Source organism: Vidua macroura, chromosome 12 (genome assembly GCF_024509145.1).
Source record: "Vidua macroura isolate BioBank_ID:100142 chromosome 12, ASM2450914v1, whole genome shotgun sequence".
NCBI classification, from domain to species: domain Eukaryota; kingdom Metazoa; phylum Chordata; class Aves; order Passeriformes; family Viduidae; genus Vidua; species Vidua macroura.
In genome coordinates, this window is record NC_071582.1 from 3,971,469 (window position 1) to 3,992,121 (window position 20,653).

The window sequence follows — 20,653 nt, forward strand, 5'->3', positions numbered from 1 at the left end:
TTTGAGCTCAACCACAGCCTGCAAAAGTAGCAGTGATGCAAAGCCAGTCATTACTTAAACAAGTACAATTGATTCCTGATTGAAGGATTGACACTGCTGGAAGAAGCCAATGCAAACACAACTAAGGCCTTATGCAAACCCAGGGAAGGCTCTGAGAGTTAACAAGCAGGCACTGAAGAGTATGTGAGGAGAGCTGTTTCAAGAAGAGGCTTAGCAGAGAGCTTGCTGGGCTCCTCACCCCATCTGTTCACCACATGGTTCTTGGAACAAAGTGCTGTGAATTCAGGTTGTGCAGGCACCAAGCTGCTCCCCAAAGCTGGTTAGAGACATTCCCTGAGTCCCCCAGCAGAGCAGAAGCTCTGTCTTGTGCGATTAAGGGGGCAGAGCTGGGTTTAACTCAAACAGTGGGTTTTCTGGACTGGGACACACCAGCATGGCCCTGGGCATGGGGCTGCAGGGATGTGTGGGTGGTAGCAGGACTCAGGGGTTCACAGTGGGGCCATGTAGGGCAGTGCTGGGATGTCAAGGCTTTACTAGCACACTAGTCTGTGCTGTGTGGGTCTCAGTATCCCTGCAGTCGGCTGTGGATGGCTTTCACCTGGGGAGGGTGCCTGGTGGGAGCCTGGGACAGTGGCTGCTGAAGTATTGCTGCTGGGTGCTGGGGTGAAAAAATGCAGCTGTAGTCAGAGAATGGAACAGTGTGGGGTAGGGTCAGAAATTCTCATAGTGATGTGCAAAGTAGGTCTGGTCCTTCTTGTTCATCTGCCGGCAAGCCTGCTCCACACTCTTTGTCATCCCAGGCGGGCCACAGCTGAACACCCCGATCTTCTGTACCTAGGGAAGGAGGGAGCCATAGGGGTCAGACTGCAGCACCACTTCTCCCCACAGTCCAGCCTCCCTTGCTCTCTGATGGCTTTGGGCATGGATGCTGGCTGAGCAGTCTGTCTCAGCCTCCCCCAGGCTTTTGGGGAGGTTGTCACATTCCCATGTAGCTGCCATGTAGGGCCATGGAGGAAGAATGGGAACCCTCAGCTCAGATCAGTGGTTGCAGCCAAGGTCTTGCAATAGCAGGGGGTGTTTGGCTGGTATAGGGCATTGCTGATTCCTGCAGCTCAGCCTGGCTCCCGAGGGAAAACAGGATTCATTCCCCTTCTGCTCTGTTCTTGGTGCAGATGCCACTGAGGTCTCCAGGACCTTGGGGACAGGCTGGGACCAGTCCTCCACAATGGCCAGTGGTTGCACCTCCTCCTGTCCCCAGGCAGACACTGACCTCAGGGTGCACCTCCTGCAGTGAGCTGAGAAAGGGTACGAAGGGAGGGCGCCCAAAGTGGGTGATGGAGCGCAGCCCTGTGAATAGGCTTTTGTTCAGCACCTTCTGGAAGTGCCGCTCACAGATGTACTGAAAGAGAGATTGGTGCACGTCAGATGGCCCAGCACAGCCCAGCATGGCCCTGCAGAGCCTGGCATGGCATGGCCTGGCATCCTTCCCCTTGAATGTCCAGGCTCACCAGCATGGTGGTGCGCAGATCAAACTTCTCAGCCAGCTGTGTGATGTAGATGTGCACAGAGACCAGGCTGTTCTTGTCTGATTCTTCCACCTCCCGGATGATGTCCGTCAGCCACTCAAACTGATGCTGCGTGCGCGTCACCCAGATGAAGTAGATCTGTAGCACGTTGGAACGAGGTCCAGGGTGAGACCAACATCCTTATGAATGTCTATGGACTTCACAGAGGAATTTACCCCCAAAGACACCAGCAGCAGTAGGGGGCATCTCAAAATCACAAATCAATTAGGTTGGAAAAGATCTCTGAGATCAAGTCCAACCTCTCAGAGGCACTTGTCTTTCAGACACTCTTACCTTCTTACACAGCAGCTTGGAGTTTATGGATGACTTGAAAACCAGGTCCTTGAGAATGGATGCGAAGGGTGTCACCCCGATGCCTCCTCCCACCAACACCGACACCTCAAACTTGTTCCATTCCTGGTGGCCCTCCCCAAAGGGCCCATCCAGGTAGAGCTGGAAGGGAGTCAGCTGTTAGCAGAGGTCTCCACTTGCCCAGGTCTTGGAAGGCCTCAGGGCTGGAGAAGTGCCTCATGCTTGGCTCAACCCATTGCCAAGGTGCTCTTGGGCTCAGATGTCCCCATGGGTGACATCCTGTGCAGGGCTCACCTTGGGCAGTGTGCCGAGGAGGGCCAGGTTCTTGGGAGAGTAGAGTTCCCGCAGACGGGTGGTCCAGGGCCCAACGGCACGGATGTGCAGGCTCAGCATGTCGTCGTGCGGGGCTGAGGTCAGTGTGAACGGGTGGTACTCGGTGGTGCCCAGGCCCACGCAGGCGATGCGCACCCACTGCCCAGACTTGTAGTCAAAGTCCTGTGGCCGCTGGAACTGCAGGTGGGTGACACCTGTGGGGAGATGGGAGGGGGCTCCGTTAAGTTGGAGATGTTGAGAAGTTGATATTCCTGCATCGCTGCAGCCCCTGATGCTCTTGCAGGAAGCCTGGTGCTGTGTGGCCAGGGATGTTGTGGTACCTGAGGGCAGGAGCTCGGCTTTCACCACACTGATCTCCACCTTCTTCCTGCTCAGGCTGTACAGCTTGTCTGCACTGTAGATGAGAGCTGGGATGATGAAGTAGATGTAGAAACGGGGCTGCTGGATCAGTGCGTAGCTGCCATGGATGATGACCTGGGCAGGGAGCAGAACCTTTTAGCAAGGCAAGTCATCACCCCAGGGATGATTTGGTGGCAGCTCAACAGCAGTGGGGAGCCAGGACTGGGGCTACCCTCTCCCTTGGGAGACTACCCCAAGCTATTCCATCTCATCAGCTGCACTGATTTCACCTACAGACTTGCAGGGCATCAGCACCATCCCTCCCTTCCAGCCCAAATCCTTTACCAAGATGTAGAGCAGCATGTAGAGGTGGTGAGTGATCCAAAAGCCCTGAAAGCTGACGCGCCGGAAGTGGCGTGTGGCAAACACGTACATCACAGCAAGGACCACGAGCAGCAGCACTCCTGTCATGCCTGTGAGACGAAGAGTTGAGAGGCCCTGTGGGGGAGACCAGGGCAGCCCCACAGGGGCTCTGACTGGACCGGGCAGATGGCTGCTATCCTGGACACAGATGTTCAGGTCTGTCTGCTAGGTGTTCTCACCTGGAACAGTCTGGAAGAACCACCAGTAATACTTCTGTGGGAGCTGTGACCTGGAGAAGGACAAGAGATTGCACCATGGAGTGACCAGAATAAACTAATGGTTTCCATTTTCATTTCTATCCATGCCCAGTACACCCTGTCTGAACTCTGCTTCAAATTCCACCTACCCATCATTTGTAAAGACAGTGGAGAAAAGGCAGGACAGCACACTGAGAGGTGTGACTGAGAAGATGTAGACGTTCACTATGTGACCTGCAGTGTGGAGCACTGTAAGAGACAAAAGCACGGAGAAAGAAACATCACTTGATGTGGATGGAGATGTGTCAGACACCGCTGATGTCCCCAGGGACCTGGAGATTCCGCCTCTTCTGTAGTGCAAGGCATCTATATCTCTGCAAGGTCTTTAAGCTTCTGGCTGGTCCTGCCATGGTGTGGTAGGCTGTCCTCTGCTTGTGGGTGGCAATCCCCCAGCAGCCCACCTACCTGAGAAAATCAGGGCTGCCATGGCAATCCAGCGGTGGAAGTCGACGGCGGCATCGAAGGGGATGAAGTGATTGAGGAAGGTCTCCCGCAGGACGGTGATGAGGTTGCGGCACATGGTAAGCAGGATGTAGGAGTACATGAAGGAGATGGAAGCAGCTGATCCCCGGGAGATGATGATCCCCACAAAGGTGGTCTGTGCAATTCCAGTGCTGGGGGATGCAAAGGCATAGTCTGGGGAGAGAGAGCAGAGGGGGTGTCATGTGCCCAGCACTGAGGGCCAGCACCCTTCCTGCAACAAGGGGGCAGCCACCTGTGTGACTCCACCAAAACCAGGACACCAGGGATGGGTTTGTGTGGGGAAAGGGGCACAATGACCCAGAACTGCTGGATGACAAGGTGACTTTGGAGATTCCCGGAGGAGAATGTCCACCTGGGAATCTGCACCTTGGGACTGTGGCCTCAGTTGGGGAATCCAGTATAGAGGTGTCCATAAACTGGAACGAATCCAGTGGAGACCACCAGGCTGGGTGGGAGCTGGAGGACATCATAGAGCTATGTCTATGTAAGGGAAAGGCTGAGGGAAATGGGCTTGTTCTGGCTGGAGGAGATGGGTCAGGGAAGCTGGCTGTCTGCAGCCATCTCATGGGCACACAGAGCAAGTCTTTCTCAGGGATGCACAGTGGAAGGATGAGGCAAGAGCATGACTTTCACTGTAGAAAACTCAGGTCTGAATTCTTGAAATTCTTCACCGGGAGGACGGTCAAAACCAGCACAGGCCCAGCAAGGCAGTGGAATCACCAGCCTTGGAACTCTTCACACCTTCTCTAGACAAGGCCTTCAGCAGCCTCATTCAGCTTTGGAAAAGGGTTTTCTCTGAGGAGGGTATTGGACCAGACCTTTCCAGACATCCCTTCCAACCTCAGTGATCCTTTGGCACCCTCAGTCCAGGGGAGGACTGATATTGTTGCCCAAAGTTGTGCCGGGCAAGTCCTCATCATGCCTCCGGCAACCACCAGCACTGAGGCACGAAGCCCCCACCCCCGCAGCAGGGCAGGGTGGGCACTCACAGTAGGCTCTCTCGGCAAAGACGCTGGCGGTGACGGCGGAGAAGAGGATGACACAGACGATATGGCGCCGGTAATTCTCAACAAAGCGCTTGAACTCCTGGATCTTCTGCTGGACTCTGTTCCTCTTGTACTTCTTCCGTTGTGCTTCCGTGTACAGATGGAGCTGGTGCTGGTTCGCCCTGGCAAATACAGGAGTGCTGGTGTCACCATGAGGTTTCCCTGGCAAGGAATGGCTCAGGGCCCAGGTTTGGGTTTCCACTCAAAATACCCCTGCACATCAGTGACAGGGGCGACCTGCAGAGCACAGCATCAGAGGGTGATCTCAGGTCAGCCTGCTCTACAAAAGCTGGTAGCAAACATGGGGGCAGTGACTCACAAATGAAACTGTAGATGAGAACTGTAAAAGAAAATTTCATAGTAATATTCAACCATCAAAAAATTATCCACAAAAGGGGAATTTCCCTAATTGGTACAGTTAAGGCAGACCAAGATATTCTGGCCATCAATAACAGCAGCTGAGCATTCATTGAAGAAATACCTGCTGCTGCCACAGCAGGGAGGACCAAATTCTCTACTGCAGCTCTTGTTGGCAGCCCAGGTGAACCAGCAGCAGCCCAAGAAGCAGAGGAGCACAGGCAGGAACAGTCAGACAAGACTCCTCTCTAAAAGCCACTATGCCAACCTTTGGAGTTAGCCACTTCATTTGTATGGAGGTTTTTTTTGTAGAAGCACATCACCCACATCCAGCTATGGCACTGTCCTGCCAAGATGGGATTATTTCTGTAGCTCCTTGGCCAATGAGTGCCTCCTTGGAGCAGTGCCATTTGACTGGAGGGCTACCCAATCTGACATGGAGATGTGAGAAACAGCAAACAGAATAAGCCCGAGCCCCAGAGGCACAGATGGCGAGGGGACTCACTTTCTTCCTGGTCTCTTCCTCAGTTCTTGGCCTTTTTGCTCCATGTAGTGACTCACAGTGTCTAGATTTGGGTCTTTCTTCTCCTCTGAGACGATTCTGTGGAAATAGAGCTATGTCTAGCCCAGAGTTCTATTTGCTAGAAGTGCTCACCAAAATTTTCCCCTTTTCTCCACTTCCCATCTCAGGCTCAGCTGGGAACATATCCAGCTCTTTTCTGCAAGCCTGCCTGCATTAACTCCAATTGCACACGGTCTGGATTCACTGCAAGATAACCCCTCCATCAGAAGAGCAATGCAGGACTCCCATCTCCACACAGAGGATGCAACAGGGCTCTGCAGGAGGCAATTCCTCCCTTCTGGCTATGCCTGGGAGGAGCACAGCAGCCCCACTGCAGCGCCCAGCATACACTTCCCACCCCTTCCCCAGTGCTGGGAGTTCCAGCATCTGGTGGGAGCATTTGTTGGAAAGCTTGGGGTGGAGGATAGATGTGAGCCAGGGCAGCAAGAGATGGAATAGCAACAGTGGTACTAAGGAAGGGAGCTTACCCTTTTGGCTCGCTCTTTTTTATGAAGGAGACACAGTTGTGCAGATTTTGCTTGGAGACCTCAGGGATACCTTTGAGGAGACAAAAGGACAAACAGCCATTCAGAAGGTGCAAGACAAAGTTTAGGAATCTCCTGTGGGCAGGGAAAAGCTCTGAACTGGCCCAAACATGTCACACATGAAGCAACAGCTGATGCCCCATTACTGCAGTTGAGGTGGGGAGACTGATGGGCCAGGATTTGAGAGCTCCATATTGGGTGCTGCCCGTTGCCTCCAGCCTTGTAGGACCTGGGGCATCCCAGTGCTCGTGCCCACTGACCTTTGACGCAGAGCTGGGTGAGCCGAAGCTCGCTGTCGTGGTCACGCAGCATGTAATGGAAATTCTCCCATGTCAGCTCATCCCTGTCCTGAAAACCTGAGGCCCGGAACATGGACTCGGTCACCTGCTCTGCCTGTTCTCTTGACAGGCAGTTGTTGGAGATCTCAATGAAGGACCTGGAGCAAGGAGGTGAGATGGGAACAGCAGGTGAGTCCCTCAAAAAACACAGAGCAGAGTCCCAGACCAGTTTCATGGGATAAATGGGCTCTTGGTTGCAAGTGTGGAGTCTATGGTGCACAGAAGCATGGAAACTGGAAGCTGCTTCTGAAGACATGTCTATAAACATTGTAAAAACATTAGGAGAGAGGAGGGAGAGTACCTGAGCATCCTCAGAAACTCCTCCTTGGAAAGGAACCCATTCTCATCAATGTCATACATCCTGAACATCACCTTGGACTTCTCCTCTGGGGACCCTGGTGGGGAGAGGAAATGGCACAGTAAGAACAAAATCACATTTTCATCAACAAAGATGATTTCATGTGGGGTTTTTTTTTGAGAGTCTGGAGCCTGCAGCAGTGAAGCCTCACCCTTGCACTTGACTTTCTCAAGTGCAAGGTGAAATATTGGGTAGACACACATTCTTTCTTGTGCATTATTTTTCAAAGTGTGCTTTTACAGAGCAATGATTTTTCTGGGAGTTGTTTTGATTGAATCTGGCATTTAACACCTCCACCTATGAATCCACTGTTCAGGGGTCATTTAGGGAGAATCAGATATCAGACACAGTTGCTATGATCTCCCAGGAACAGTCCCTTCAGGAGAAAGGGCTGACATGTCTGTGGTGGTAGAAGACAGCTCCCCTCGTGAACCACCTTCCAGAAAATGTAATTACGTTGTCATGCCCCATAACCCAAGCTGAAGCTGTCCTGAGTGAAGGAAATTTTAATCTGTAGCATTGTCTACAGGTTGACCTTCTGGGTGAATCTTGTCCTCCACTCTGATAGAGCCTAGAAACAGCTCCAAGGGCAGAAGATGGAGGCGTTAACCAGCTCCAGCTCCCACCTTTCATGAAGACCACCAAGATGTCCAGGAACTCCCGAAAGGAGATGTAGCCATTGCCATCTTTGTCAGCCAGGGAGAACATGGACTCCACGAACATGGAGTGCTCTTTGAGCCCCAGGGCTTCAGCAAACTCAGCCCTGCTCAGCTCACAGGTAAGAGACTCCTTTGCCTTCTGTGAAGATTCAAAGCTGAGCTCCCCGGCATCGGATCTGTCGATTTCCAGCACCTGCAGGTTATGTCCCACAAAGGAAATGCTGTGAGTGATGGCAGAGCAGAAGGCTGGTGTTTCCTTTCTGACCTATTGCATGAAGATTGGTGCCTCCCTGGCACAAAACTCATGGCAGATACCATGGAGAAAGTCCTGCATCCCTCCTAAACAATGTGACTTTTCACACTCCATGTGACTGACCACACTGGAGACCTGTTACATCACCCAACAGTCTCTTTGCCACTTTAGACACTTGTATCACTGCAGGAGATCTCCCTTTGTCTTCTGAAAAGGAAGATTGGCAGCTGGAAGTATTGGCAGCTTCCTTGTGGGTGACTTACCAGCTCTTCCAGAAAGCACCAGCCCCATTATTCATTGCTTAATCAATACAGAAATACTTTCCCCCACACATCAGGGCTTGCTACACCTCTACACACCTGAGCAAACAGGTGCCTGAAGAAAGTCTCTAGAATTTGTTTTCTCTGCTCCTGGGTGACTGCCCGTTTCATCAGGCTCTGCTCCTTCATCTCAGACAGATGCAGGTCAAATCTGCTCTCCTTCAAGTAGTCTCCTAGCTTCCCAAGAAAGATGCTCCTCTCAGCCTCCCCATTGAAGAGCAGCACCTGCAAAGGACCCAGAGACTGGCTGTGATCACCAGAGGCTCAGCTCCACGGTATTTGCTGGACCTGGTGGTTCTCAGGTGGCCACAACCTCCCTTCAAGGCCTTACACTGCTCCCAGTGCCCCCAGCTGAGTGGTGCAGAAGACTATGGAGGGTCCAGGGGAAGGTGTCATAACCCAGGCACCATGGTACTTACCAGGTCATACTCCTTGGGGCTTTTCAGGAGCAGAGCTTTGTTCCCTTTGTTGTTGGAGAGGACCACCTCCACTCTTTGGTGGGCTTTCAGGTTGATGCTCCGGAGCACAGACCCTCTGCTATCCAGCACTTTGAGCACTTTGTCAGCTTGGAGCTGAATGTAGACGGGACAGTTGTCTGTCTTGGGCCCATGCCATTCCATGGCTGGTGGGAGAGAGCACAGGACTCAGCTGGAAATGTTCCTACTCATCTCAGAACCTCCTTCACCGAGAAGCAGTTTGGGAGTGATTTCATGACCAGGAACATCTTAAAGGAATAATGACGATCTCCTAACTGCAGAGCTCAAGCACATGGACACAGAGGGAGTACAGACTATGGGGCAGGGAGGCAGGATTTTTCCAGTGTGCAGAGCAAGGAGATACTGTCCCTGTCCTGGAGCTACTGGTGCAATTGCTCTACACAGGTTTCCTTCAGGCAAGGTGTGATCTGGGGAGGGGCACAGGATGACTCAGGTTGGAAGGGACTCAGGTTGGAAGGGTATCTTTCCCAACCTCCTGCCCAAAGTAGGACCAGCCACAGATCAGTCTGCTCAATGCTGTGTCTGGTCAGGTCTTGGATAGGATGGGCTACCAAGTTCTCTGTGCTCTCTGTTCCACTTCTTGACTATGCTCCTGGGGAAACAATTCCTCCTTGCATCCCATCTGGGTATAAGCCCCAAGCCCATCCCTGCCTCAATGTGTGCCCTGACTGCAGCAGCACTACCAGATGCCATCGCAGGGTGACAGTGCCACCTCACCGTGTATGGCCTCGCCGGACACCTCCCTGTGCACGCTGGTGCCCTGCTTCCTCTGCAGCTTCTTGAAATCTCGCTTGCGGAAAGCGGCAACAACCCAGGCAACAAACAGAGTCACTGGGGACACATGGGAGAAGGAGGCATGAGAGATCACAGAGCTCCTTTCCCCTTTTGGCTCCCTCCTGGTGCCCAAGGACTCTGCCAGCTCAAGCACCTCAGCAGAGTCTGGGACTCAGCAGCTCCAGCAGGGAGGTGCTTTGTCCATGGGCACTCAGTCCCTTTCTCTCGTGGAGAGGTGGAAGAGGAGGAGAGTGACAGGAAGAGGAAATGACAAACCCAGGGGCAGACAGCAGAGGACAACGATGATGATCCCGAAGCCTGCGCCACTGCCTGAAAAGTAGTCCAGCACCATCATGGACGTGCAGTTGGCCAGGTGTTGAGCTGTCAGCTGCTGAGGTTGGGGGCATGGGTCCCCTGCAAGAGGGAAACAGGCTGTGAGTGTCATTGACCTTGTACCCAGCTCACCTGCATCACCCCCAGGAACCTCTGCATTAAAATGTTGATGGGGTTCATGGATGAGTGACCCAGCACTGCAGAATTGGGGTGCTTGATTTAAACTCTAGATCTTGGAAACAGCCTTTGGGTTTGAGTTCAACTTTTGCCTGGCACAGCAAACCAAGCACAGAACTGGACTCCAGTGCTCTGGAGGTTCAGCACCATCATCTCTCCTGTTGGGGTGGGCTGACCAAGAGGCACCCTGGGCCATAGGAATCTAGGGTTCAGAGCCTCCACTCATCTGGATGCTGCAAATCCAGGAAGTCCTCCTGGTGTGATTAAAAGGAACACACACCAAGGGAACAAAAGCACCTTGCAAAGCCTGGAATGTTGCCCAAATGAAATGCTTACAGTAAATGGGAAGAGTGTGGCAAGATTCCAAGAGGAAAAGGCATTTTGCCAAAGAGTAATATGCATTTTCCCCTTGGGATCACGCCTGCACTACAGTCCTCTTTCAACATCTGCATCATGCATCAACGTCTTGCTCACAAGCAACCCTTGCATTTTGCTGGTTTAGGGTCATAGCAGGTGTGAGGCTTGAGAAACTCCAAACCTGATGTGTTCCCTGTGTCATTTACTCACCAGCTGTGTCACTGGGATAGCTCTGTTTTCCTTGCTGCCTCGCTGGAGCCATTCCCTCCCTGTGCCCTCCCATTGCAGGGTGCACTCACCCTCTCTCCAAACGAACACGTGGGGCTGGAGGTCTGTGGATTTGGCATAGGTGACGGAAGTCAGGACGCTGTGAAAGGTGGTGTTACGGATCTCCCTGATTTCCTCCTCTGTGAACAGCCTGAGGAAAAGGACGTGGAGACAAGTGGTTGCCCCTGGTGTCGCTGACCAGCAATAGGAGGGAACTGAGGAAGCTGGAAGATGCTTTTTCCTCCAGTCCCAGTTTTCATGCGTTACTGGGGTTTGCAGAGCAGCTGCCAGATAGGGACAGGTCCATTACCCATTCTTCGTGTTTTCGAACCAAAACCTATCACCATCACGCAGGCGCAGAAACTGTTCCAGGATGATGGTAGAGAAGAGGGAGCCATCAGCTTCCAACATGCCTCCAGGGAGCAGCTCCAGCCCAGCCATGTTGTTGCCATACAGGGCAGCGACCTTCTGCAGGACCTGGTGAGAAACCCCCACCACACATCTGTGAGCAAAGGGAATTCTGCCAGGGCATCAGAAAGTGTTGGCAAACCTTAGGAGGTGTAAGCAATGTGCATTTCCCAGGCAGCACACATATCTATGGACTGGGAGGATGCTGAGCCTCACACAGCCTTGAGCTCATGGCTTGGACTTGAGCAACTGAGCATCACTCCCAGGGCATCTCAGCTCTAGGAGGCTCAGAGTGCCTGGTGTCACAGGAGTGTAGCACTGGGGCAGGATGGTTTATTCATGCCATGTAATTACAGTTACCCTACTGCAGGCATGAAAGTCAGCCAGGGCAGGACATGCACTGACCTCCCTCTTCTTATAATGCTGCAGAATTCAGTTCCTGCCTGGAATGTCCCATCATCCTTTGGTCCACATACATTCCTTGCCCAGACTGGTTCCCTGTTACCTGTGGCTCCAGGTGTGGGGCAAGGTTTGACCAGTTTTGGAGAGGTTTCAACCCAAAACGCTGCCGGACTTGGTTATAGGTTGGCAGGCCAAAGTCTCGCCCACGCTGAATCCAGCTGGCCACGTAGTCAGTGCGGGAGTACTTCAGGGGCCCATACCAGTAATCTGTGGGTGGATGTGCTTAATGTGTCCTGTAGCTCTCTGCACCTCCATTAAAGAGGCTGAAGTGTGTGGTTGGGTGCTGATGAAGGACCTGCCTCCCCAGCTTGCCCCCAGCCCAGCCTCAGGCGTGGGGGTCCCCCAGCAAGGCACAGCTGCAGTACAGACCTTGGAGATCTTCCACCATAATGTTGTCCTCCCGCTCTGCTATCTGTGAGCTCATCCCCAGCAGGAGGCTGTCCACATCTTCTGCCTGCTGCAGCCCAGGGCTCTGAGAGGCATGGGAAGAGCAAGTGATTCCTCTTGCACAAGGGAGGACAGAAAGTAGCCCCACAACCCTGAACTGGTGCCCCCAGGGGTGCAGGATCATGGCATAGGGGAATCGGGGACCTCTTCACATCAGGTCAGCCACAAGGCCTGAGCCTGACACAGCTGAAGGCTGGGGACGCTGGATGGGGAGGATCTCTAACCCCTTGTCTGGCTGTCATGCTCTGCACCCAGTTTCCCTTACAGACCCCTGTGGAGTACCCCATAACACAAGAGCAAGGGATGAAGCCCCCTGGCCAGCCTGCCACAGCCTCAGGACCCCCGTGCTCCTTCCCCTGTACCTTTCTGCTCCAGTAGCTGTTGCAGAGCCGCACTGCTGGGAACGAGCCACTGGAGACAGACACATTCTGGAACTGACACCTGGTGTCTCTGGAACAACAGAGAAGGATTGAGCCCACAGCCTTGGGCCAGGGCTGCTGGAGCTGTCAGGGCTTGGCTGTCTCTGCTGAGGGCAGGACATGGACAAGGGACAGACACGATCCCAACAAAAACCATTCCCAGTCACCAATCCAGCTTGGGCATCCCCTCCCCTCACACAGGCACTGCAGTCCCATAGTCCTGCCAGGCTGCTCCTACCTCTTGTGAACACCTGGAGGCACCATGGTGGCCAGGAATTGCCCTGCCGCTGCCACAAATTCAGGAGAGAGGCTGGGGTCCAGGTGCTGCTGGTAACCTGTGGGGAAGTAGCCAGGCTGGAGGGAAAAGGGGCCAAGCTCCCTCTTCCTCTCCACCCACCAGCTTCCCTAGTCCCTCTCCCCCTGCTTCCAACCCTCCATTGCCTGCCTACCCCTCACCTTGGTACTCCGGGACCTGTGTGCCCAGCAGGGTCGGCAGCCACTCATACAGAACAATGCTCTAGGGAACAGGGAAGCTGGGTCAGGGCCAGAACTATGCAAGATCTTGGGGGTCCCAGCAGAGCTGGGGGGTCCCGTCCCTCACCTGGAAAGTGGCGATGACCCTCTTGCGAGCGTGCTGGAAGAGATCCTCATCGGACCAGGCAGGATGCTTCTGGGCCAGTGCTGTGGCCAGATGGTTGTGGTAGCGAAACCAGGCGATGCTCTCAGCCTGCAGGAAGGGGTTCTCATTCCCCCAGGCACTCCCCAGGTCTGCAAGAACCACCATGACCATCAGTGGGGGATGTCACCACTGGGTCTAGCTTTGCCCATGGCTGGAGGAGCACACCCAGCCCTGTGGACCCAGTGTCCCCTTGTCCCCTCGTCCTTCCTTCCTCCCCAGCAACCTGGGACAGTGAGAAGCAGTACTGGGCCCCCAGCACATTGGGCAGGTGAAGAATTCAAAGCAAGCTGAGTGGGTTTGTGTCAGCAGTGGCCCTTTTCCCCAGAGGAGTTCAGCTGGGATCAGAGCTGGTGTCTGACATTGCCACCTTGGCATGTGGCCTCTGGAGTTTCTGGTGTGTCCTTGCTGGGATGTTTTTGCTGGTGCTCAAATCTTCCACCCCCTTGGGAAACTGCCTGCTCTCCCACAGCCCTCCTGACCCATATATCCTGCCTCCCTGCATCTTCTGCCGTTTTCCCTTTCCTGGGATCCACTCTGGGCTCAGCTCCAGGGACCCCCTGCTCCCAATGAGGGATGAAAAACTATTGGAATGTCACCATTACCGTAGATCCCTTGGGCACCGCCCTGTCCCGTGGATGGATCCAGTGCCTTCCACATGGGAACCCTCCCGTCCGTCTGCCTCGGGAGGCTCCTGTTGGGCCCTGATGCCAGCTGTCCCCCCAGGAAGCTCCTCAGGGCATCGCTCCAGGAGTGTGAGGGGCCATAGATGGAGCTACCATCCAGCCAGCCTGTCATCTCGTTGGTCTAGGGGAGGCACAGGGAAGAGGCATTAACAGGTGCCAGGATTTCACTGGAAAGGTGTAAAAAAGAGGTCTGGAAAGCCCCAGTCTGCTTCTTTTGCTCTTGCAAAGCAGTCTGTTTTAACCCTATTTTAACAAGAGCTCTCAGGAAGCAAATAAATACACAGAAAATCTGTGTGTAGACTTCAGGATTTAGTGCCAGGTAGAGGAAAAGACCAGGTACAAGCTTTTCAAAAGTACATTTGGGATTGTTTTTTCCCCAATTATTTTGACTACACCCAGAAGCAGACATCTGTGAGTCCCTATGTAGGCTGGAAGGGGACTAAAGCCATCTCTGGAGAAACTGGGAACACCTCACAGCAGGAAGTCCCACTGTCCTGTATGCATGTTGAGTATCTCCCCTGCCAAAGGTTTGCATGGAAATATACTTTTTATTCTGAAAACATGCTGGAGTTTCCAAATTTTTAAGCTTTTAAATGTTGATAAAAGCATGACTTGCTAAACTGGTCTCTTCGGGGTTTGTCATGTGAAAGGTTCAGGGAGGTATTTCACTTTAGTGATTTTGGCTGGGAAGATCTCCAGCATGAAGGAAATCTGGGGAACACAGGCAGAACAGCAAAATCCAGAGAAACTGGGGGAAAACCTGGATTTATTTTCCAAAATAACTGAAATTCAGGGAAGCACCACAACTTTGTGGCAATGCCAGCTCAGCTTTGTGATACATTATTAAAGATAGGATTTGGTGCCTAAAACAATGTGCAATAATTAACTGATCTAATTACCTTTTCTTTGTTCAGGAAATGCCTTGACCCTGGGCAATCACTAACGTTGCTCAGTGTGAAACCTGGAAGTTGACTTTGGGTTCATTTCCAACACTTGAGAGGTGGTTCAATCACTTGTTTGGTTCAAACACTTGAGAGATGTGTATATTTGGGGATGTAGTAGCGCTCTCATTCTATTTTGGCTGCTACAGACCCCGATGGTGGGTGAAGGAGAGTTTAGATGAGAGGCAAAGAGCAGAGGAAACCACACCTACCTGTTCCCGGGGGTTGTTGGGACTCTGCCCCGTGTCTGCTGCCCAGTGGATGCGCTGGAAGGGCAGGACCACATCTCCAGTGCCGGCAGGGTCAAACACGGGGTCTCCGGAGGGGATGTGGATGTTGAGGAACTCAGCAGGGCATCCAGGTTTCTCTGTCTCCAGGATGTCCAAGAGTACATGGAAACCTGACAGACACCGAACAAAGCATGGTCAGCAGCTGCCAGGACTGCTGCCAGCAGCTAGAGAAGGACACCAGGGAGGGCAGCTGAGGGGACCACCATGTGCAGCAAGGGTGATTCAGGCCAGGTTGAACAGGGCTTGAGAAGAAACCTGGCCTACTGCAACAAGATGACCATCGAGATCCCTTCCATCCCAAACATTCTGGGATTCTATGATTTCCCAGAGACAGACATCTCCAGGCCTGGAGACCTAAGACCCCACTGAGCTCCTGGGAGACTGAAAAAACTGCTCCAACTTGCAGCAGTTTAGCCCAGCATGGCTCTTACCAGATCTGTCCGGTGTTTTCGCCGTGGGGCAACTCCACTGCTAAAAGAAATGAGGAAGTTCCCAACTGACAAATACCAGCACTTGGGTCAGCTGGCGAAGGTAAGCAAAAATCCACACAAAGTTTCCTAGCCAGACAGTGCTGTGGTAAACTTGTACCCAAGGCTTTGTGGGTCTGATACCCACATGTGAGTCTGCTGCACAGGGCTGGGTGAGGAGCACTCCAATGCATGGCCTTGGGTGTGCGAGAAAATAACATTTTTCCACCCAAACCACCACTTTTGCAGTCAATGTAGGGCCCCAGGTCTTACCAAAGAAGACAGCCAGCACGGTTGTGTTCCTGCGGGAGGGCAGCCCCGAGGGTCCCCGTGCCACCGCGTTGCTCAGCTGGCGAGCGTTGGGCACGTGGGGCTCCTGCAGCGCCTGGTAGACGCCGTCTGCATAGTTGGCTGGCAGGAGACGCAGCAGCCTGGCTCCTGCAGCACCAAAAAACATGGAATGGCTTCTGTGCTACCCAAAAGACAAAGCCATAGGTCCCAGAAGACAGTGAGAGGATAGCATGGGTTCTCAGAGTGGCCAAGAGCATGCAAGTTTTGGTGGCATCGCCCAAAACTTCTTGCAACACTGGAATCAGTACTCTTAAAACCAGGAGGGATCCTCCTCTCTTCCAGTTGTCCTTCTCTTGTCCGTGTGCATCCCTGCTGCCTCCTGGAGGTCTGGGGTGGTGCTCCAGTGGGTAACTGGAGCGGTGCTGAGCTGCCGTGTTGACTGTGTAATCCTACAGAAGTGTGGTGTTTTCCAGCACCATAGGGAATAGGAGAGGGAACAGCCAGCGAGGTAAGTGTGAAGATGAGAGAGAAGCACCCTGATTTTGCATGCACTGCTGGTCTCAAAACTGGAAAGTGCAGAGGCAGGAGGTCATTTCTCACTGATTTTGAAAGCCTTGTCACCAGTGTGGTGGGCTCCATTTACTGGAGCTCCCCAGAACTGGGGGAAATCCTGAATTCCTGCCTTAGTTTGTGGCTTCGTTTCCACATGTTGGTTTCCAAAAGTTAAGGTCTGATCTTTCTACTCTAGAAGAGGAAGACCTGGTCTGTCAGGGCTGGTTTTTCCTGTCAGGCTTTGGTGTTACTAAAGGGCTGGTGACACACATGTCATGTGGGAGAACCCTTTGGACTCGAACCTGTGCAACTGCCACTGCATCTTGTGCCAGTGTGTCACCAGAGCAGTGACCAACCTGCCAGAAATGAGGATTCAGAATCTCCAGTGTTTTAGATAAGATCCTGCCTGATCTGTCCTGGTCCCTGGCTCAGGGACATCTAGAGTTGAGCCCATGGGCTGGCTGTAGGCATGAGGAAACAGTTCACCAATAGCACAGGGAAATCCCGAATGCCTCTCCCAGTTCCGATCAGTACATGGTATCACCTCTCTGTAGGGCAGAAAATCAAAAGGTTCAGCATGCCTGGAGTATGAACTCTTCTGCCTTGTGTTGAATCTTTGTTGAACTGCATGTGATTTTGGCTAAAGATGGTTTTTTTGCAGCTCTGGGATCCTTGACCATCACAGAAACACCTGCTGAAAAGAGCTGAGTCTATTTTGAGATATCTCACAAAGCACAGCTTTGCTCTGGGACTGATCCAATACCAGCATGACCTGCAGATGGTGCCTGGGCATCAGCAAAATGTGGCAATGCTCAGACATGGGCTCTCTGGCCCCTCCATACTGTTCTAACAGGCTCCCAGGTGCATCTAGGGACCATTGAGGGCCATGGGAGGTGGCACCGTCTGCTGACCTGCCTGGTTCGGGCTCTGGTCAGAAAGGTTTCTGTCTCAGCCACAAAGCAAGCCAGATGCCCAAGGGGCAGCTCACCTTGCCCCATCCCACCATTCCCATCCCTGGCACTCACCCACAGAGCCATGGCTGTGGTGCAGCAGGTTGTTGTACCAGCCATCATAGCGCTGCACCTCCCAGGAGATGCTCTCCTGGGCTCCTGGAAGAGACAAGACCCACTTTGTGAGCAGCAAGAAAAAAACATGAAGCAAGCATCACCACTAGAGATTTATATTTATATTGTGATTTTTTCCCATATTCTTTCTGAAACTTCCCGACTATGCAGGTTTTCATACAAGTTTTGCACTCCTTTTGAGGGACAGTAGCTAAAATGAGAAACTCATGCTTGTGATCCTGATGTCCCCAGATCAATTTGTGGCCACCACCAATCTAATCCCAAAAGACATTCCTTTCCTCCTTCTCTCTCACTGGATCAGAAACCTCTCCTTACTTCTGACTCCTACAATGTCCATGTGAGTCAAGGAAATACTTGGTGCTTTTGCATCAGCATCAGCCTTACTTGTTTCATGTTAATTTTTATTACTTTTACTTTCTATTTTGCTAATACTAGCAAAGACTCCCAGTTCCAGCTAACAAGCTGTGTACTCAGCTGCCATAGGGCAGTCTCTCAACCTGCACTTTGCTCCAATTTTTTCTTATCTCCTCACAAACTGCATCATAGAATCATAGAATTTATGTTGGAAGGGACCATAAACACCACCTGGTCCCATTCACCCTGCTGTGGGCAGACACACTTTCACAAGAACAGGGTGCTCTGATATGATGTCCTGTGGGTCAGATGAAATTCCCCTGAGGGGCATCAACTACCCAGGATCTCCCCTTGGGTTCCCTTCCCCAAAACCACACTTACTCCCCAAGGTCCATGTTCCCACCAGAACCACAACCAAACTCAGCATCATTGCCGCGGGTTGCATCGGCCACTTGGAAGCAGCAACCTGCAAATGGAGAGGAGAGGGAGGGAGCTGGAGGTGGGCTGTTCCTGGAGGCTGGAAACATGGAAAGACCAAACCTCAGCTCCTTTTTGTGGTTTCTGCTGCTGGGTAAAACCTCACTGCCGCCATCATCCATCAGCAGTGCCTGCTAATTTGGGCTCTAGGAAGTTGGCAGGAGTCATGTGAGATCCCATTACCTTGGGAATGTTCTGTTGGGATGTGTCAGCTGACCTGAGAACACCTTTCTGCTGGAGCAGGACCAGTAGCCCTGCCTTGGGGTATCCCAGTTACAGACTCACAGCTCATCATCTTGTTGTGTCTGCTCCATTACAGAAAGCCTTTCTTTACAGAAACAGGCACATTTCAGCTGGAAATTTTCCCTGCATTGACCCATCCAAGCAAATCCTGCTGTGAACATGACGGAAAAGCTTAGCACACAGTCAGACATCCCAAAGTGTGTAAGTACTGCAGGCAGGACAACTTGATCCCCTCTGAGCTAACCTGATGGCCATCCCTCCTGACCAGCCTTTCTCTTGATGTTTTACCATCTGCCTTTCCACAAAAACCCTGGATCCAGAGCAGATTTCATCACTGGGAGCTGAACATTTAAAATCCTAGGCAACACCTAGCAGAAGAGAGGGATTCCCAGTTCTGGATTGTGAAGTGATTTAGAGTCACAAATGTGACAATTCCACCAACATGGCTTTCCATGCGCAGAAATGCCAAACCTGACTTTAACTCCAAGACAAGGTTTTCCACTAAATATGGCTCTTTGTCCCTGCTTCAGTGTGTATCCAAAGAGCAGCACTATTTCAGAAGAGCCGTGCTGCCAAGAGATGCAGCAACACGCAGGTTTCAGCTTTTCCTACACCGCTCTGTCACATCTAAATTGATGTTTTTAATTTTTTTTTTCATTATTTTAATTAAAATTTAAATAAAATCTGGTTTTGGAAAGGCTTACACATTACCAGCAGCTCTGTAGGTTTTGTATTTGATTTACTGAGAATTGCAGTGGGGATTTTTCAACTATAACTTCCAGTGGTGCAAACTGCAAAACATGAGTTCATGTTGAACTGTCTGCTTGGAAAACCAAATGGTCTGAGACTTAAATATTATCATTTGCACTCACATTAATTACATTCATCAATTTAAACACCCATCACCATGTTGTGAGCAGAGCATGTAACCTGTGGTCAGTCCTTCTGCCAGAGATTCCTGTACTTTTGGTTTTTTGCATTAGAAAATAAGAAAATATATGTCTCAAGAAGTGACATTTCTACGCTCCTTGACCATCACAACAGCTCTTCCATCCTTTCCACCCCACAGCCCTGTGCTGAGCATGGTCTGGCAGATGTGAGATTTATTTTGTGCAGCTGGTGGGAACTAGAGGCTCTGTGAGCCCCATTCCGTACGAAGAATATGAAAATTTGACTAAAGGTGACACATGGAGGTGCCCATGATCTCTGGCAGGAGTGGCAGAGTGCTGTCACCATGGCCACGTGGGACTGGGACTCTCTTGCCTGAAAGCTCTCCCTGATGAACAGCCCCTTCCCTGAGCATGGGCAGCAGTTGTTGATTTGTGCAGAGAGGTCCACACAGCCTCCTGTGCTCTAGAAAGGGAGATCCCAGAGACACAGCTGGATTTATCTCCTCCTGACCCAAAATGTACAGCTGCCCCCACAGAAGTGGCTCAGGAGACACAGAGCAAACCGAAGTTCAAGGCACATCACCACAGCCACAGCACAGATGTCTCCCCTTTCCCCCTCGGTCTTCTCGTAGAGTTCCAGCAGAACAAGTGTTTTAAGATTCCTTCTGACACTGAGCACACCTCCCTTTTTCTCAGGTATGGGAATTACTCTTGTCCCAAGCTGTGAGATGAGATACCAGTTCTCATGAACCCTTTATCTCTTTATGCCTCAGAAATTAAAATCTACTTATTGCCTTATCAGTCCAAGATTCTAGAGGTTTTCCAGTCTGGAGCATGGCCAATGTGATACAGTAACAGTGGTGATCTCGCAGACTGACCTTGGAAGCCCATGACGCAGCTTGTTGAGGGGAAGCTTGGCAAGTTTGGATTATTTCCACAGCCGGGTCAAGCTTCCCAGGAATATTGTAATGATGAGCCCTCCAGACTCTGCTTTTCCAGAGATTCCCCGTGCCACCTTCAGAAACTCACTCCCTCCCTCTTCATCTAGTGGAATTGAGCTTGTCAGCCTTGTCTTCTCCCATCAGAGTCCTGTCAGACCCTGGAGTTTTACACCTCTCCAAAAACCATGTCAGGTAGCTGACACACAGCTTCCCACAGAGCAAGGCTCTCCTCTTCCACCTGATCCCAGTAGATTTGGCCCCCCTAAAATTAGAGCTTCATCCTCCAAGAGTCCCCTGGGCTCTCCACAGAGCCACAGGTCACTGGGATTGTGGAACACATCAGCATCCTGAGAGCATCAGCCCCATTGCAAAACCTAAGTGTGGTCACCCAGAGGACAGCAGATCCAAGGCATTCCAGAAGCCTGGAACCTGATCCCTATGATTCTTGTGAGCCACAGCGAATTTCTAT

The 20,653-nt window shown here is 52.0% G+C and overlaps 1 protein-coding gene across 1 annotated transcript in view; it reads right to left on the minus strand.

Moving 5' to 3' along the window:
- DUOX2 (dual oxidase 2) overlaps positions 1 to 20,653 on the minus strand; it is a 26,450-nt gene continuing 5,797 nt past the window's right edge. Inside the window, exons 2-34 of the mRNA XM_053988745.1 lie at positions 18,015 to 18,099; positions 17,220 to 17,303; positions 15,625 to 15,789; positions 14,807 to 14,994; positions 13,573 to 13,774; positions 12,893 to 13,059; positions 12,748 to 12,808; positions 12,530 to 12,626; positions 12,235 to 12,322; positions 11,795 to 11,897; positions 11,469 to 11,632; positions 10,866 to 11,032; positions 10,588 to 10,706; positions 9,698 to 9,835; positions 9,365 to 9,478; positions 8,570 to 8,772; positions 8,190 to 8,375; positions 7,545 to 7,770; positions 6,862 to 6,955; positions 6,483 to 6,658; positions 6,166 to 6,235; positions 5,621 to 5,716; positions 4,702 to 4,880; positions 3,635 to 3,865; positions 3,319 to 3,418; positions 3,152 to 3,201; positions 2,895 to 3,022; positions 2,531 to 2,684; positions 2,172 to 2,404; positions 1,860 to 2,018; positions 1,509 to 1,664; positions 1,271 to 1,399; positions 1 to 834 (exon numbers count right to left, since the gene is read on the minus strand). Coding sequence (XP_053844720.1) covers positions 712 to 834; positions 1,271 to 1,399; positions 1,509 to 1,664; positions 1,860 to 2,018; positions 2,172 to 2,404; positions 2,531 to 2,684; positions 2,895 to 3,022; positions 3,152 to 3,201; positions 3,319 to 3,418; positions 3,635 to 3,865; positions 4,702 to 4,880; positions 5,621 to 5,716; positions 6,166 to 6,235; positions 6,483 to 6,658; positions 6,862 to 6,955; positions 7,545 to 7,770; positions 8,190 to 8,375; positions 8,570 to 8,772; positions 9,365 to 9,478; positions 9,698 to 9,835; positions 10,588 to 10,706; positions 10,866 to 11,032; positions 11,469 to 11,632; positions 11,795 to 11,897; positions 12,235 to 12,322; positions 12,530 to 12,626; positions 12,748 to 12,808; positions 12,893 to 13,059; positions 13,573 to 13,774; positions 14,807 to 14,994; positions 15,625 to 15,789; positions 17,220 to 17,303; positions 18,015 to 18,078 — 4,614 coding nt within the window. The 5' untranslated portion in view covers positions 18,079 to 18,099 and the 3' untranslated portion in view covers positions 1 to 711. The remainder of the gene's footprint in view (positions 835 to 1,270; positions 1,400 to 1,508; positions 1,665 to 1,859; positions 2,019 to 2,171; positions 2,405 to 2,530; positions 2,685 to 2,894; positions 3,023 to 3,151; positions 3,202 to 3,318; positions 3,419 to 3,634; positions 3,866 to 4,701; positions 4,881 to 5,620; positions 5,717 to 6,165; positions 6,236 to 6,482; positions 6,659 to 6,861; positions 6,956 to 7,544; positions 7,771 to 8,189; positions 8,376 to 8,569; positions 8,773 to 9,364; positions 9,479 to 9,697; positions 9,836 to 10,587; positions 10,707 to 10,865; positions 11,033 to 11,468; positions 11,633 to 11,794; positions 11,898 to 12,234; positions 12,323 to 12,529; positions 12,627 to 12,747; positions 12,809 to 12,892; positions 13,060 to 13,572; positions 13,775 to 14,806; positions 14,995 to 15,624; positions 15,790 to 17,219; positions 17,304 to 18,014; positions 18,100 to 20,653) is intronic.